The following is a 15,046-nucleotide window of genomic DNA, read 5'->3' as shown; positions in this document are numbered from 1 at the left end:
TTGTCTAAAACTAGTGATGAAAGGAATTGCGAGTAGACAGTAACAAAATATTTTAATATGATCAGTAAATAAAAATTCTATTACATCTTTCATAATAATCACATGGTCCACCTCTGCAGTATCTCTTAAATTACCAATTACACCTGAGAATGCAAGGGTTTTACAAACTTTCTTATCAACATGGGCATTTCTTTAAAAAATAGTCCAAACTTTGTTACTAATGTGTCACTCAGAAATTTGACAGAGTCCTACATTTTATATATTCAGTCAACTTTAGAAAGAAAACTGAGTACTTGCTATTACATAGAGCCTTTTATGATACAGGGATATTCTAAATACTTGAGCAGTTCAGGGGTATGTATCTGTTGCCCAGGCAAATACAAATATCAAGTTCCCATAAACAGTAATGCAATAATTATTCTGATACACTTTAGTGACTTAGTTGAGTATTTTACAATGCATAGGAAAGTGGAATAATTATCTCAGCTCTCCAAAATAATAACAAGGGATCTTGTATCCAGCAGGGGGAGCAAATGGGGTCTTAGCTTTTCATCCAAACAACAGCAGTCAGTATTTTTTGATGGGAAACGAAAGTTGAAAAGCTAAAGTTGAAATGAAAGTTAACTTACTACAGGAACACAAAATAATGTATGGTAAAATATGGGCTACTTGAATCCCTAGCTTGAAGAGGATTCGCAGCTGTCTTTAATGAGTTGTAAATAGGGGTAAAGGTAATTGATGTTCCCTTCTGTGAACTATTACTATTCTTATCTTTTTATAATTCATTCCTCTTCATCCCTGTAATCAGTCCAGTAAACCTAGCTGTACCTTTAATGACTTTAATGTCATTAAACTGGAAAGGATACAAAAGTAGATTCACAAAGATGTTACCAGGACTGAGGGTTTGAGTTGCAAGAGGAGGCTCGGAGTTTATCCCTGTTGTATAGGGGCCTGACGGGTGACCCTATAGAAGGTTATAAAATTATAAGGGGTAAGGATAAGGTGAATGGTCATCTTCCCCCCACTCTCCCCAAGGTAAAGGGATTCCAAACAAGAGGGCATAGGTTTAAGATGAGATTTAATACGAATCTGAGGGACAAATTTTCCATACAGAGGATAGTATGTATATGGAAGGACTTGCCAGAGGAAGTGGTAGAGGTTGGTACAATTACACCATTCAAAAAACATTTGTACTGGTATCTTGATAGGAAAGGTTTAGAGGGACATGAGCAATTTTCCCTCTTTTTTTTAAAACAGCTGCACAGACCAACCATTGCTTTCAGCAGGAAATTTTACATGACCTAAAAGATGAGCAGTATTTTAAATGTTTCATTTTGTAGTATGCATATTATGAATATTTAGAATGAAAATGGAAAGATCACATACTTTTGATCTTATTTATTAATTGAAGGGTATCATGAAACAAGAACAAGGAAAATCTTTCACATTTCATATAACTTTTCTCACCTGTCTTTATTACAAATCCACTATCTATAAAAACTGTCCAGATTAATTTCACATCCAGATGAAAGATGGGTCTTAATCCTCATTAGATCATCCGAACATTCTATTTCTAGTCTATATCAGGATTTGTATTTGATTAAATTCATATGACTGAATCCATGTTCACAGCCAGCAAGAAAAGCTTGACTAGATGGCATTAGAGGTTTTTAAACAATGAGTTTACCAACTTCCGTTCTGTGTTTACTGTCACAATTTGTAAGAGTGTTGTACTTGAAACACTGAATATAAAAATGTTTCAAAGTAAAGGTTGTGGTGTGTTTATTATTTAGAAAATTTATGGATGATGTTTATTAACACAATTAATTACAGGGTATTTCACAATTATATTAGCATAGACTTCAAAATTATGTTTTATTAAAATTTCAAAATGATATTATTACAAAGGCACAGGAGCACTTCAGTTACTGCATGTCCAAGCATCCATGCATCTTAGAGGGCAGAGTTGACACGGGCTAATGGAACGGCAGAGTTGACATGGGCTAATGGAACTAGCTCAGTTATGTAACTTTGCCAGTGTGAATGAGTTGTGCCCAATAACGAGTTTTTCAAGTTGTATACAGCATCTCTTTGACTCTCTAAGGCAAGAGCATCCTTTCTCAGATACCATAAAAGCCACACACATAAATCCTCTTGCTAATATTTCATATGCCTGCTCTTTCAGAGACTGGTGTTCAAGGACACTGAAGATCTCATTGCATCTTTCTCTTTCCATTTCAACAGTCTGTTTTTGTCTCCAGAACCACACAATCTGGTATGCATTTGCAAAGTTGGGTGTGCTACATTTAATTATATCATCCAAATATTGTGGATTCTGGATAATTGGGACATAGTGGCAGCAGTACATTGTGCCTCTATTAAGCAGCTGTCCCAATTAGCCAAAGTTTCAAGGAAGTAGTTAAAAAGGTATATAAAATATAAACTAAATAACAAATTATGTATTTAAATTAAATACAGAACCAATTAGAACACTGCCAATACTATAAAACTGTGCATCAGTTCCTAATAGTTATTGTCAGGGGATTTCATGCAATGTACGCAGGGGTGTTCTTTTGATTGTAAAAAAACAAAATCAGTGCAGAGACCTAGTGCAGACAATGGACAGCCTTCATACAATGCTTTTGATGACTGCATCTTCCAAATCTTGATTTTTACTGTTGAAAATTCACATAGTGATTTTCACAATGATTGTCAATACCTTGAAATTCTTCGTAGTTCCTAACGTGAAGTAGTGAAATTGTTTCAATTTTACTCCCGGCCATTTCTGGCATCTCCAAGCCTGTATGCTTGAAACTGTAGTAATAAGCAAAACGGTTCTGAGTTGTCTTACCATTTATTTCTCGCCAACTATCAGTGACAAAAATCACTGCTTTTTGAACACATACACACACAACTGATACTATTTAAAAGCTATTTGCTCTAAGCAAGTGCACATGGCTGATGCCAGTTAGAAACGTCAGCAAAAGTCTTCTGTTCCAATTAAGTAGCAATGTGTCCCAAATAAACAAAGGGAATCCTAGCTACTTTCTTAATCAGCTTTTGTTCTTTGTGAGTTGGCCCAAATAAGTGGCTGCCCCGCTTAATCAATGGCCCAATTAACTGCAATCCACATTACATCTTGTGAATATTAACATGGGTCCACAGGACACCCTACTAGTTATTACCTGCCATCCAGAAATCAAGGCCATTTATTTCTGCTCTTTGTTTCATGTCAGTCAACGAATTTTCAATTTAGAAGCATAGGAAACATAGAAAACTACAGCATAATACAGGCCCTTCAGCCCACAATGCAGTGCTGAACATGTACTTTACTTTAGAATTTACCTAGGGTTACCCACAACCCTCTATTTTCCTAAGCTCCATGTACCTATCCAGGAATCTCTTAAAAGACAGACAGACATATTGATCCCAAGGGAAATTGGGTAAATTGACCGCATCATATCCGCAATTTATGCCAGTATATTACTCCTAGCTTCTGTCGCGTAACCTTATCAAAAACCTTCTGAAAATTCAAACACTGCTTTATCCAAAAATATACAGTGTCTACAGAAAGCATTCACACCTCTTGGAAGTTTTCATGTTTTACTGTCTTACAACATTGAATCACAGTTTAATTAATTTGCCTTTTTTGACACTGATCAACAGAAAAAGACTCTTTTGTGTCAAAGTGAAAACAGATTTCTGCAAAGTGATCAAAATTAATTGAAAATATAAAACACAAAATAATTGACTGCATTAGTATTCATCCCCTTTAATCTGACACACCAAATCATTACTGGTGCAACCAATTGGTTTAGAAGTCACATAATTAGTTAAATTGAGATCAACTGTATGCAGTCAAGGTGTTTCAATTGATTGTAGTAAAAATACACTTGTATCTGAAAGGTCCAAATGCTGGTGAGTTGGTATGCTAACAAAAACTACAGCGTGAAGACACTCCAAGGAATTCTGAATAGGTTATTCAAAAGCACAAGTCCAGAGATGGATAAAAGAAAATTTCCAAGTCATTGAATATCCCTTGGAGTACAGTTAAGTCAATCATCAAGAAATGGAAAGAATATGGCACAGCTGTAAATTTACCTAGAGCAGGCCGTCCTCAAAAATTGAGTGCCCATACAAGAAGGGGAATAGTGAGGGAGGTACCTATGACAACTCTGGAGGAGTTACAAGCTTCAGTGGCTGAAATGGGAGAGACTAAGCATACAAATGTTGCCCGGGTGCTTCACCAGTCACAGTTTATTTGTGAGAGTGGCAAAGAGAAAGCATTGCTAAAAAAAATTCATATGAAATCTCAGCTAGAGTTTGCCAGAAGGTATGTGAAAAACTCAGAAGTCAACTAGAAGAAGGTTCTATGGTCTGATGAAACCAAAACTGAGCTTTTTGGCCATCAGAGTAAATGCTATGTTTGGTGTAAGCCAAACACCACACATTATCAAAAACACACCATCTCCACCCTTAAGTATGGTGGTGGCTGCATCATGCTGTGGGGATGCTTCACTGTAGCAGACCTTGGAAGACTCGTGAAGGTAGAGAGTAAAATGAATGCAGCAAAATACAGGGAAATCCTGAGGAAAACCTGATGCAATCTGCAAGAGAACTGCGACCTGGGAGAAGATTTGTTTTCCGGCAAGACAATGACCCCAGGTACAAAACCAAAGCTACACAGGAATGACTTAAAAACAGCAAAGTTAATGTCCTGGAGTGTCCAAATCAGAGTCCATACTTCAATCTAGTTGAGAATTTGTGTCTGAAAAAGGGTTGTTCATTCACAATCCCCATGCAATCTGACAGAACTTTAGCAGTTTTGTAAGGAAGAATGGGGAAAAAAACTGAAGTGTCCAGATGTACAAAGTTAATAGACACCTAACCACTTAGACTCAAGGATGGACTTGCTGTCAAAGGTTCTTCTACTAAATACTGAATTGAAGGGGGGTGGGGAGTAATTATGCAATCAATTATTTTGTGTTTAATAATTGTAATAAATTCAAACCAATTTGTAGAAATAAGTTTTCTCTTTGACACAAAGATTCTATTCTGTTGATCACTGTTAAAAAGCCAAATTAAATCCAGTGTGATTCAATACTGTAAAACATTAAAACGTGAAAACTTCCAAGGGGGTGTGAATACTTTTTATAGGCACTATATAGATCATAGAAATACTGATAGTTAGTTCCTATAGATATGTTCAGCATGATTTGCATTTTATGAACTAATAATAGCTTTATCCAGTCACTTTATAGCTTTCCAAGTGTTCTATTATTGTATTTTCTACAATAGACACTCAGTGTTCACTTTATTAGGTGCACCTGTACACCTGCACATTAATCCAAATACCTAATCAGCCAATCATGTGATGACAACTCAATGCATAAAGGGATGCCGACATGATCAAGGGGTTCAGTTGTTAGTCAGACCAAACATCAAAATGGGGAAGAAATATGATCAAATCGACCATGGAATGATTGCTGGTGCCAGATGGGGATTTTCAAACACAAGAGTCACTAGAGGTTACAGAGAATGGTGTGAAAAACAAAAGACAGCCAGTGAGCAGCAGTTCTGTGGGCAAAGACACCTTGTTAATGAGAGAGGGTAGAGGAGAATGGCCAGACTGCTTCAAGCTGACAAGGTGGTGAATCATTCAAATAACCATGCATTACAACAGTGGTGTTCAGGAGAGCATCTCAAAATGCATAACCTGGAGAGCCACAAAGTGAATGGGCTACAACAGCAGTAAGTCTGTTTCACCTTTCAATCATGGCTAATTTATTTTCCCACTCAACCCCATTCCTCTGCACTTCTCTCTGTAACCTTTAACACCCTTACTTTTCTTTTTATAATATTTTTATTCAGAAAAAAAAACAAGATTTACACAGTGCAACACATAGATGCATCAACATAAATTGTGTACATTCATATATTGTAATAAAATTGATCAAAATATTATAGCATATCACAAAGGTATACCACTCTGTAATCAAAAATTTAAAGATAGGTCATACATCATAAAATAAATTCATTTATATAAATTTTTTAATATAACACCCTTACTAATCGAGAATGTATCAATTTTCACTTTAATTATGCCCAGTGAGTTGGCTTCTACAGTAGTCTATGCCACTGAATTCCACTGACTCATCACCCTCTGGCTTAAGAAATCTCCTTCTCATCTCTGTTCAAAAGGGGTGTCCTTTTATTCTGAGTACAGGCTCAGAAAGGGGGAAGGTAAATATGTTAATATGCTCATATGTTAACCCTTTTATTCCTAGGATAATTCTCATGAATGTTCTCAGGACCCACTCCAATGCAAACATTTACTATTTTTAGAGATGGGGTCCAAAACGCTCTCAGTACTCCAAGTGGAGCCTGACCAATGCCTTATTAAGCTTTAACATACATCCCTGACCACGAAAGCATCCACTATTTCTAAAGCCACTTTCTTTATTACTCTAGGATTTTTATTAATAATGATTTCCTATAATTCCTCCCTCTCTTTATGCTTTTGTATCCCAATATATCTGGGAGGATCTTTGAAACCTACTTTGTGTCCTCTGGGATCTACATTGTAGAACTCTTCTCATGTATCTATTGAAAATTTTCACCATTGTCTTTTTATGTTCCCTGTGAGCTTGTTCTCAAACTCCACCTCCCTCCTCTTAATCTTTTAGTCTTTCTTTGTTGAAATCTAAAGTGCTCCCAGTGTTCAGGTCTGCTACTTACTCTAACAATTTTATAAGCCTACTTTTTGGATCTGATGCTATGCTAATTTCCTTTGTAAGCAATGATGGAGTTCCCTTTACTCATTTTGCTAGGCATGAATAATTGAGTATTTATGTTAATTCACAATTTTACCAATTAAATGAAGCACATGACAAAACACATGCAGTAATATATACTGTTTTTGAATATTATCCATTGACTACCTATTATCAAACCATTCCTGGCTGCACAACCTTCAAGAATTGTTACTTTTAAATCTTACAGTAAGCTATTACTTCTTCAAAGCTATCAAAGGCTACAATGGATGTGTTTGTTTCATTCCATTGCTGTAGAGAGATGAAGTTTAACTGGATTGAAAATACTTTTGGAAGTGTAGTATTAAACAGAAAATTTCTTAATTTGTTATCTGTTATCTTTTTCTTTATATGAACTATTGAGTATTATGCTTAATTTAGCTTTCAACTGAAATTTTATGAAAATTTAATTTCTTAAACATTTAAAAAGTTCTAGCCTCACAAAAAGTTTTGAGCACCATATTGTTACTAAGCTGCTACTACATGGGTTACACATAATTGATTCTTACCGCTGACGCAGTGGGTTGCAGTATCTGTGACGTTGGAGCACCTGTGGCTGCTGTCAATGTTTGCACAGTTCTCTGTGGTGTTCCTGGTTGAACTGTTGTTGCTGTCCCTATAGAGGCTGCAGATGTTGCTCCACTTATTACAATCTGAGACTGTAAGAAAATTTAAATTAATCACTTTTTTTGTAATTCAGTGATACGTGGCATCTGATTTGCAGGTAACAAGGCCTCACCAATGGGAAGATGATTCATTACTAAAACATCTGGATGATGGATGGATAATGCTGGAAAACACTTTCTTAAAAGATACCACGAATTCTTCCTGTCGAACCCAAAAGGGAGAAAGCCCTGACTAAGAACATATGATAGCCTGTATTCTCTTAGAACTGTGCTGTAGTGGCAACCTACGTTATGTATGCATTGCTGAAACAGGGCTCAAAACCACAATCTTAAAGCTCAGCAGAACGACTGATCAGAGGAAGAGATAATACATGGAAAATGAAAGTATATTATTTGATTAAATTGTATTAAAATTTACATGGGGTAATTTAATACATTGATTCCAATTCTTAAAAATTAGTATTTTCATTTAAGTGAAATATACTGTCAAGTTCTGGGACAGTAAATTGAAAACAGGAAGTAAGTTATTCAGCACCTCCAGCTTACTTCATCATTCACCAAGACCATGTGGATCTGGATCTTAATCCAGCCACCTACATGGTATCCTTGTATAACCTGAGAGAAAAATGAGATGAATGGTGGCTTTCCTATCTGCAACAATTTAGTTTGCAAACCAGTGTCAAACTACAAGCTGGTCCTGGATGATGGAATTGAAACTATGGATGATTGCCCAAACATAGTGAGCAATGCAATTTCAGAGCAGAAAATGTAGTTTTAATTTGGTTCTTGTTTTACCACTTTGTTTCTTCTTTCCCTCAGCCAGTGGTAGGCTATTGCTGCCTGTTTCTTTCCCCCTCAAGTGAAATTGAATTTATTATTCAAATTGATTAATCTGATTCAGAACAATACCTGTACAGCTGGAGGTCGCTGAAGTGCTGTCGTCACTTGTACTGCAGTTTGTGTTTGAGAAACTGGTTTGATGATTGTAGGTGTTACTTGCCGTGCAATTATTTGTGTTCCTGGTGCCTAGAAATAATGAAAAGCAAAGAGGAAACAAAAAGAGGCCAGTCGTTTAGTGAGATTCTGATTGTTATAAAAACTGGAATAATTTTAAATGTAATACTTAAATAATCAGCATTGAAATACTCAGATTAGTAAACAAACACCCATTGTTTAAAGAAAAAGGTCTTCAGACTAATGCACATACAATCATTTGGAACTATTTAATGTCAGCTTTCAGCACCTCGGAGAGTGAACAAATCTGAAAAAAATAGGTGGTAGGTCACCTCTCCTGAAGGACAGTAATGAGTTGGTTGGTTAGGTTATCATAACCACTGATGGCTATATTTTCATTGGATGCTATCCTAAAATAATATTAGAATATAAAACAGTATAGCACAGGAACAGGCCCTTCAGCCCACAATGTTGTGTCAAACCAATTAAATTAGTAATCAAATGGCCAACTAATCTCTCTGCTGACACAATGTCCATATCTTTCTATTTTTCTCACATTCATGTGCCTATCTAAATGTCTCTTTAAAAAGTCTCTAATGCTTCTGCCTCTAACATCACCCCAGGCAGCACATTCTAGAAACTGACCACTCTGCATAAAGAACTTGCCCCTGACAGCTCACACTCTCACCTTAAATACCTCTGGAATGAGAAATTCAACTCCTAGTAAAATACTGACTGTCTATCTATGCCTCTCAATCTTATAAACTTCTATCAGATCTCCACTGTTCCAAAGAAAACAAACCAAGTCTGTCCAACCTCTCATTATAGCACATGCAATCTAATCCAGGCAACATGCTGGATTTGGTAAACACTTTCAGCACCCTCTCCAAAGCCTCAATATCCTTCAATAATGGGCAGACCAGAACCGTATGAAATACTCCAAATGCGGCCAAAATAGGGTTTTACAAAACTGCAAGATAATTTCTTGATCTTTGAATTTAGTGCTTCGACTAATAAAGGCAAGCATTCCACATGCTGCCTTAACCACCCTATCAACCTGTGTAGCCAGTTCCAGGGAGCTATTGGAGGCTACTTTATGTCTAAGTGGTAGAATTTGAATTCATGACATCTGAGCTGCTAATTGAGTATTACAACCTTACATTGGATTAATCTATGGACATCTTATTAATATTAAATGGTTAAAAAGTTGGGTTAGAGAAATTTGCAATCAGCTGAAATGGTCCTATTAGCTATTTGGCTTAATTTGATCTAAACCCATAAGGAATGTGGAAAAATTAGCATTTAAAGTTGACAAACAAAGTTAGATGCACAAAATGAATGGATATATTTGTAGCAGGACTAAAGTTCAGGTTATTAACAAGCACAATTGAAATTGTACTATCAAGAGAGAACTATTTCCTGTAGAATGATCTTTACTACCCCCCCACCCCACCGTTGCCAGTAACAATTTCTATAAGATGTCAATCTGACCTTGGATAGGTAAACCCTATTCACATAGTGAACAATGATACAAATCAGGAAAATAACACAAGTAGCACGTTTCTGAATGACAGTTTCTTCAACAATAAATGACCTAGTATTGCTCCTTTTTCTCCTGGTCCCCATAAAGTTTTTCATATTTTTTTCTGCGATGATGGGAATATTCAAAGAAAAGAGCACTTGCCAAAAATGAAACTTCACCAAACATTATTTTGCCAAGTTGTATAGTCTAAAAAATAAACTTCTAGTAATATCTCAATATTCAATGACTAATGTTTTTTAAAAAAATCATTTTTCTGAACCTATGAAATATGAATGATAATATAAAGTACAAAACTGAACAAGTACTCAGTGGTGAGGCACTTAACACATTCGGCTCTGAAGTCAGAACTCAATACAGCTTCTACATTTTGGTTCAGATCTACCTGGTCAGCTGCATGAGCTTAAAAAAAAACCTTCAACTGATCCAAATGTTGAAGTGTGGTAACTGTATGGAAATATAGACTTGAAGATAAGACTTTTATCAATTATGTCTGTTATGCTTAATGAGTCCATTCATGATAACAGCTTTTCAAATAATTCCATCAGACAGAGAGATCATTTTGCCTTTTGTACCTTTTTATATTAAGAATATTTATAGTAATATAATTGTGGGCTATAAAAATAACCATGAACACTCACACATTACTGACCATGAACTTTAATATATCCTTGTGAAGGGTTTCTTTAAGAGGTCTAGCTGAAACACAACTTATCACACTACCAAGATTAAAGACTAAATAAAATCACATAGTTTAGGTTTGTATGAGTAAATTGAAATGGTTAAAAAAGCTATAGCCCTGAAAAAGACCAAGTTTGGATTACATCATATTAGAATTAGCCTCAAGTGAAACTTATTACACAGAATACAAGAATGCTTGAATCTAACTATAGTAGATATAGCTACAATAGGATTAATATATAGAACTATCCAGTACACTTAGATTGTGCTAAAGTTGTTCCAGATGATTGCAAGGTTGCTTTTCAAGTTATTAAAAAAAATTTTTTCATAATGATATAGTTTTCTCTGGCATGTAAAATTGGTAAGAATTCACTTCTGGTAACCTAGACATTTTAAAGTCCTGATGAAGAATCTCAGCCTAAGAGTCAACTGTTAATTCCTTTCCATAGATGTTGCCCAACCTGCTGAGTTCATCCAGCATTTTGTGTGTGTTACTCTGGATTTTCAGCATCTGCAGAATCTCCTGTGTTTATTATTCTAAACTAGTTATTACATAAGAAAGCTCAGAGAACAACAGAAATGATTAACCCAGCCTATGTGTTTAAAATATGACTAATCCCTTTACAAAATAACTTTCCAGTAAATTAATCATTTTTACTCAGTTCCATTATAGTGCTAAACCCTCAGAGTTGGCATCCTATAAATTGCAGTCTTTCTTCTTGACATTCATGTTGTCAATATGCAGTTCACTTGGGGAAATTATCAAATACACTAGGTACTGCTGATAATGTCAAGATAATAGCTTGAATTTGTAATGATGCTGCAGGGCCCAGAAGAAAATTTGACATGGAATTATCCAAAGAAATAAAAGACACTGGGGAAAGAGATGCCACTGGAACAAAGAAAGTTTTTTTTTTCAGAGATTCTGTGAAGATAACGGAGCCCTATTTTTACAACAGTGATTAAATTGGAAAACCAATATGGAAGAGAGACCTTGAGACTGTCATGCTTTGGTTTAGTGTTAAAAGAAACCCTGTACATGTACTTTGCACTTTCCACATTTTAGCAACCTAAATTTTCACCAAATATCAAAAGACTGCAGATATAGGAAATAAAAATAGAAAATGCTGGAAAGGCTCAGCAGGACAGAAAACTTCTGTGGAAAAGGAAGCAGAGTTAGTTTCAAATTGAAGATCTTTTTCTCTTTTCAACAGATGCTGCCTCACTGCTGAAGATTTTCTGTAATTAATTATGACATTTTAATCACTGATCAGTTCAAGCAGCAACATAGCATTCAGAAAAGATGCTATGTCAATCAGGTTGATATTAGGCACATAAAAATTCATGATGTTTTAAAACAATCTTAATAGATGATTTTTTTCTAAAAAGTTCTTTATTTTGAAAATATTATTTACCATCCTGGCATCAAATTTAATTTCCTGGTATTTCCTACCATAAAAATACTATTCTAGAATCATGTGCCAAGATGACAACTCCTATTTTTCTATTAAGTAAGCTTCCTGCAGATTTTTCTCAAAGTTTTAAGTATACGTTACCATATATTACCTTGAGATTCATTTTAATGCAGGCATTTACAGGGAAAAATACAATAGAATTAACAAAAATCCATACACAAAGAAAGACTGACAAACAACCAAACTGTAAAAGAAAACAAATTGTGCAAATAAAATTACTGAGAACACGAGTTGTAAAGTGTCCTTGGAAGTGAGTTTGGAGGTCATAGAATCAGTTCAGAGTAGTGGTAATTGAAGTTATCCATGCCAGTTCAGGAACCTGATGGATTAGGGTAGTAACTGCTCCTGAACCTGGTGCTGTGGGACCCAAGTTTCTGTACCTCCTGCCCAATGCTACTAGAGAGAAGATGGATGGTGAAGGTATATGGTAATTGACGATGCTTTCTTGGGCACTGCTCCATGTAAATGTACTCAATGGTGCAGCAGTAATTGCCTCTGGGCTGTATCCACCATTTTCTGTAACCTTTCCCATCCTGGGAAATGATGTTCCTATACCAGGCCATGATGCAACCACTGTGATCAACAGAAGTTTGTCAAAGATTTTGGTGATACGCTGAAATGTCCTTTTTAAGTTGAAGCACCGCATGCCTTCTTTGTGATGACTTATGTATCCTGTACTTATGACACCACAGAAGGAAGCTACTCGATCTATGAGTTCATGCCAATCCCATTTGTCGCATTCCCCTCTCCATGTTTCTCTATACTCCCAATCTGCAGGACTTCAGGGGAAAGAAACTGGAGGTCCATGAGCCAGGGGATCAAAGGTGGTGAGCATCAGCAATTTTAAATTCTTCTGAGTTATCATTTCGGAGGTCCTGTCCTGGGCCCAGCACACAAGTGCAATTATGAAGAAAGCATGGCAGGGCCTCTACTTCTTTAGAAATTTGCAAAGATTCAGCATGACATCTAAAACTTTGGCAAGCGTCTATGAATATATGGTGGACAATATACTGACTGACTGAATCACAACTTAGTATGGAAACACCAATGCTTTTGAATGGCAAATCCTACAAAAAATAGTTGATACGGCCCAGTCCATCACAGATAAAGCCCTCCCCATCATTGAACATATTTACACCAAGCGTTGTCACAGGAAAACTGCATTCATCATCAGGGATCCCTACCACCTAGGTCATGCTCTCTTCTCACTGCTGTCATCAGGAAGGTGGTACAGGAGCCTCAGAACTCAAACCAATATGTTTAGGAACAGTTATTACCCCTCATCCATCAGGCTCTTGAACCAAAAGGGATAACTCCACTCAGCTACTGTACACTTGCCCCATCATTGAAATGTTCCCCAAACCACAGATTCACATTAAAGGACTTTTCAGCTCATGTTCTTAAAATGTATTATTTATCTATTATTATTTCTTCCTTTTTGTATTTGTACAGTTTGTTGATTTTTGTACCCTGGTTGAATGCCCACGTTGGTGTGGTCTTTCATTGATTCTATTATGGTTATTATTGTACTATGGATTTATTGAAAATGCCTGCAAGAAAAAAAATGAATCTCAGGGTTATATATGGTGACATATATGTACTTTGATAATAAATTTACTTTAAACTTTAAATCTATTCTATCTCACACATCCTTATTAACTAATTCAGATTCATAATGTCATTAGTTTACATAAAGCAGTAATGTACTGAACCCAGGTCACTTATCAACTCATTTTTCGAATATGGTAAGAAACCAAAGCATCCAGATGAAAGCACACAGTCATTTAAACAACATGTAAATTTCACACAGGCACTAACAAAGTGTAGAATTGTCCTCAGGTGCCTGAAGCTGTAAAACTTGTAAAAATAATCTGTAAGACTGTATGCAAGTGGTTGCTTAAATTACTAATTTTATGCCAATTGATCTTCTGGAAATCTTACTTTGCAGCCTACCAGCATTGCCATATTCTATTTGCAATGCTCTCAACAAGTACAGATAGAAAATTGTAAAGGAGGAGAAAAGCAGCAATTATCAATTAAGAACACTATTAAGAAGCCAATTCATACAATAATTACATCTTAAGATTTTATCACCATGATCCTTTGTGAGGAAATTCCATTTCCTTGCAATTAATGTTGAGTGCAGAAACTATTTTCCATCTAATGATTGTTTAAAACTATTTTGAGAGCACATATCTGAAAATTTATTGTTATGGATCAACTCTTACATAATACTGAATTTATTTGCTAAAGGACATCTGTTGCTGGCTTGTAATAAATAAAGTGTAGCATCATCCTCATGTGCCATACTCGACGACCACTTTCTTCCACTGCGATCTATCAGCGGTCAAACCTCTTGTATCTCTGGCGGTGAGGCTGGTCCACTTCTTGATGTTGTTGATCCAGGTTGTCCTCTGTCTGCCTCGGAAGCGGTTTCCTTCTACTCTGCCTTCAAGCACAGTTCGTTCCAGTGTGTCATCAGTTCTGGAGATGTGTCCAAAATAGCGAAGTTTCCTTTGGATAATGGTTTCCAGAAGTATTGGTATCATGCCAATCTTCTCTAGGATGAAATTGTTGGATCTCCTTTCAATGTATGATACCCAGAGGATTCGTCTGTATGTCCACATCTCAAATGCTGTCAACTTCTTTTCATCAGCTGCTTTTAGGGTCCATGTTTCACAGCCATATAGGGCTACTGGCCAGACGAGACTCTTGAGGAGGCGTATCTTGGTGTCAGTGCTCACAGATCTTTCTTTCCAGATGTTTCAGAGTTTGGTAGTGCTTGTGCATGCCACTGCTAATCTTTGCCTTATTTCCTTGCTGCGTTCGTTTGTGTCATTTAGTTCTGCACCGAGGTATATAAAGGAAGACACTTGTTCAACCTTGTCGTTTCTGATGTAGATGTCAGCTTGAATTGCAGTTTTGCTTATCACCATAACTTTGGTCTTTTTGCCATTT

General features: G+C 36.2%; 1 protein-coding gene across 1 annotated transcript in view; it reads right to left on the bottom strand.

The window, feature by feature from the left end:
* The window catches only part of LOC132399894 (transcription initiation factor TFIID subunit 4-like), a 121,975-nt gene that overhangs the window by 35,723 nt on the left and 71,206 nt on the right, over positions 1 to 15,046 (bottom strand). Inside the window, exons 3-4 of the mRNA XM_059980786.1 lie at positions 8,348 to 8,464; positions 7,322 to 7,471 (exon numbers count right to left, since the gene is read on the bottom strand). Coding sequence (XP_059836769.1) covers positions 7,322 to 7,471; positions 8,348 to 8,464 — 267 coding nt within the window. The remainder of the gene's footprint in view (positions 1 to 7,321; positions 7,472 to 8,347; positions 8,465 to 15,046) is intronic.

This window comes from Hypanus sabinus, chromosome 9, assembly GCF_030144855.1.
Source record: "Hypanus sabinus isolate sHypSab1 chromosome 9, sHypSab1.hap1, whole genome shotgun sequence".
NCBI classification, from domain to species: domain Eukaryota; kingdom Metazoa; phylum Chordata; class Chondrichthyes; order Myliobatiformes; family Dasyatidae; genus Hypanus; species Hypanus sabinus.
Note: the sequence above shows the minus strand (reverse complement) of the source record. Positions and strands in the feature narration are given on the sequence as shown.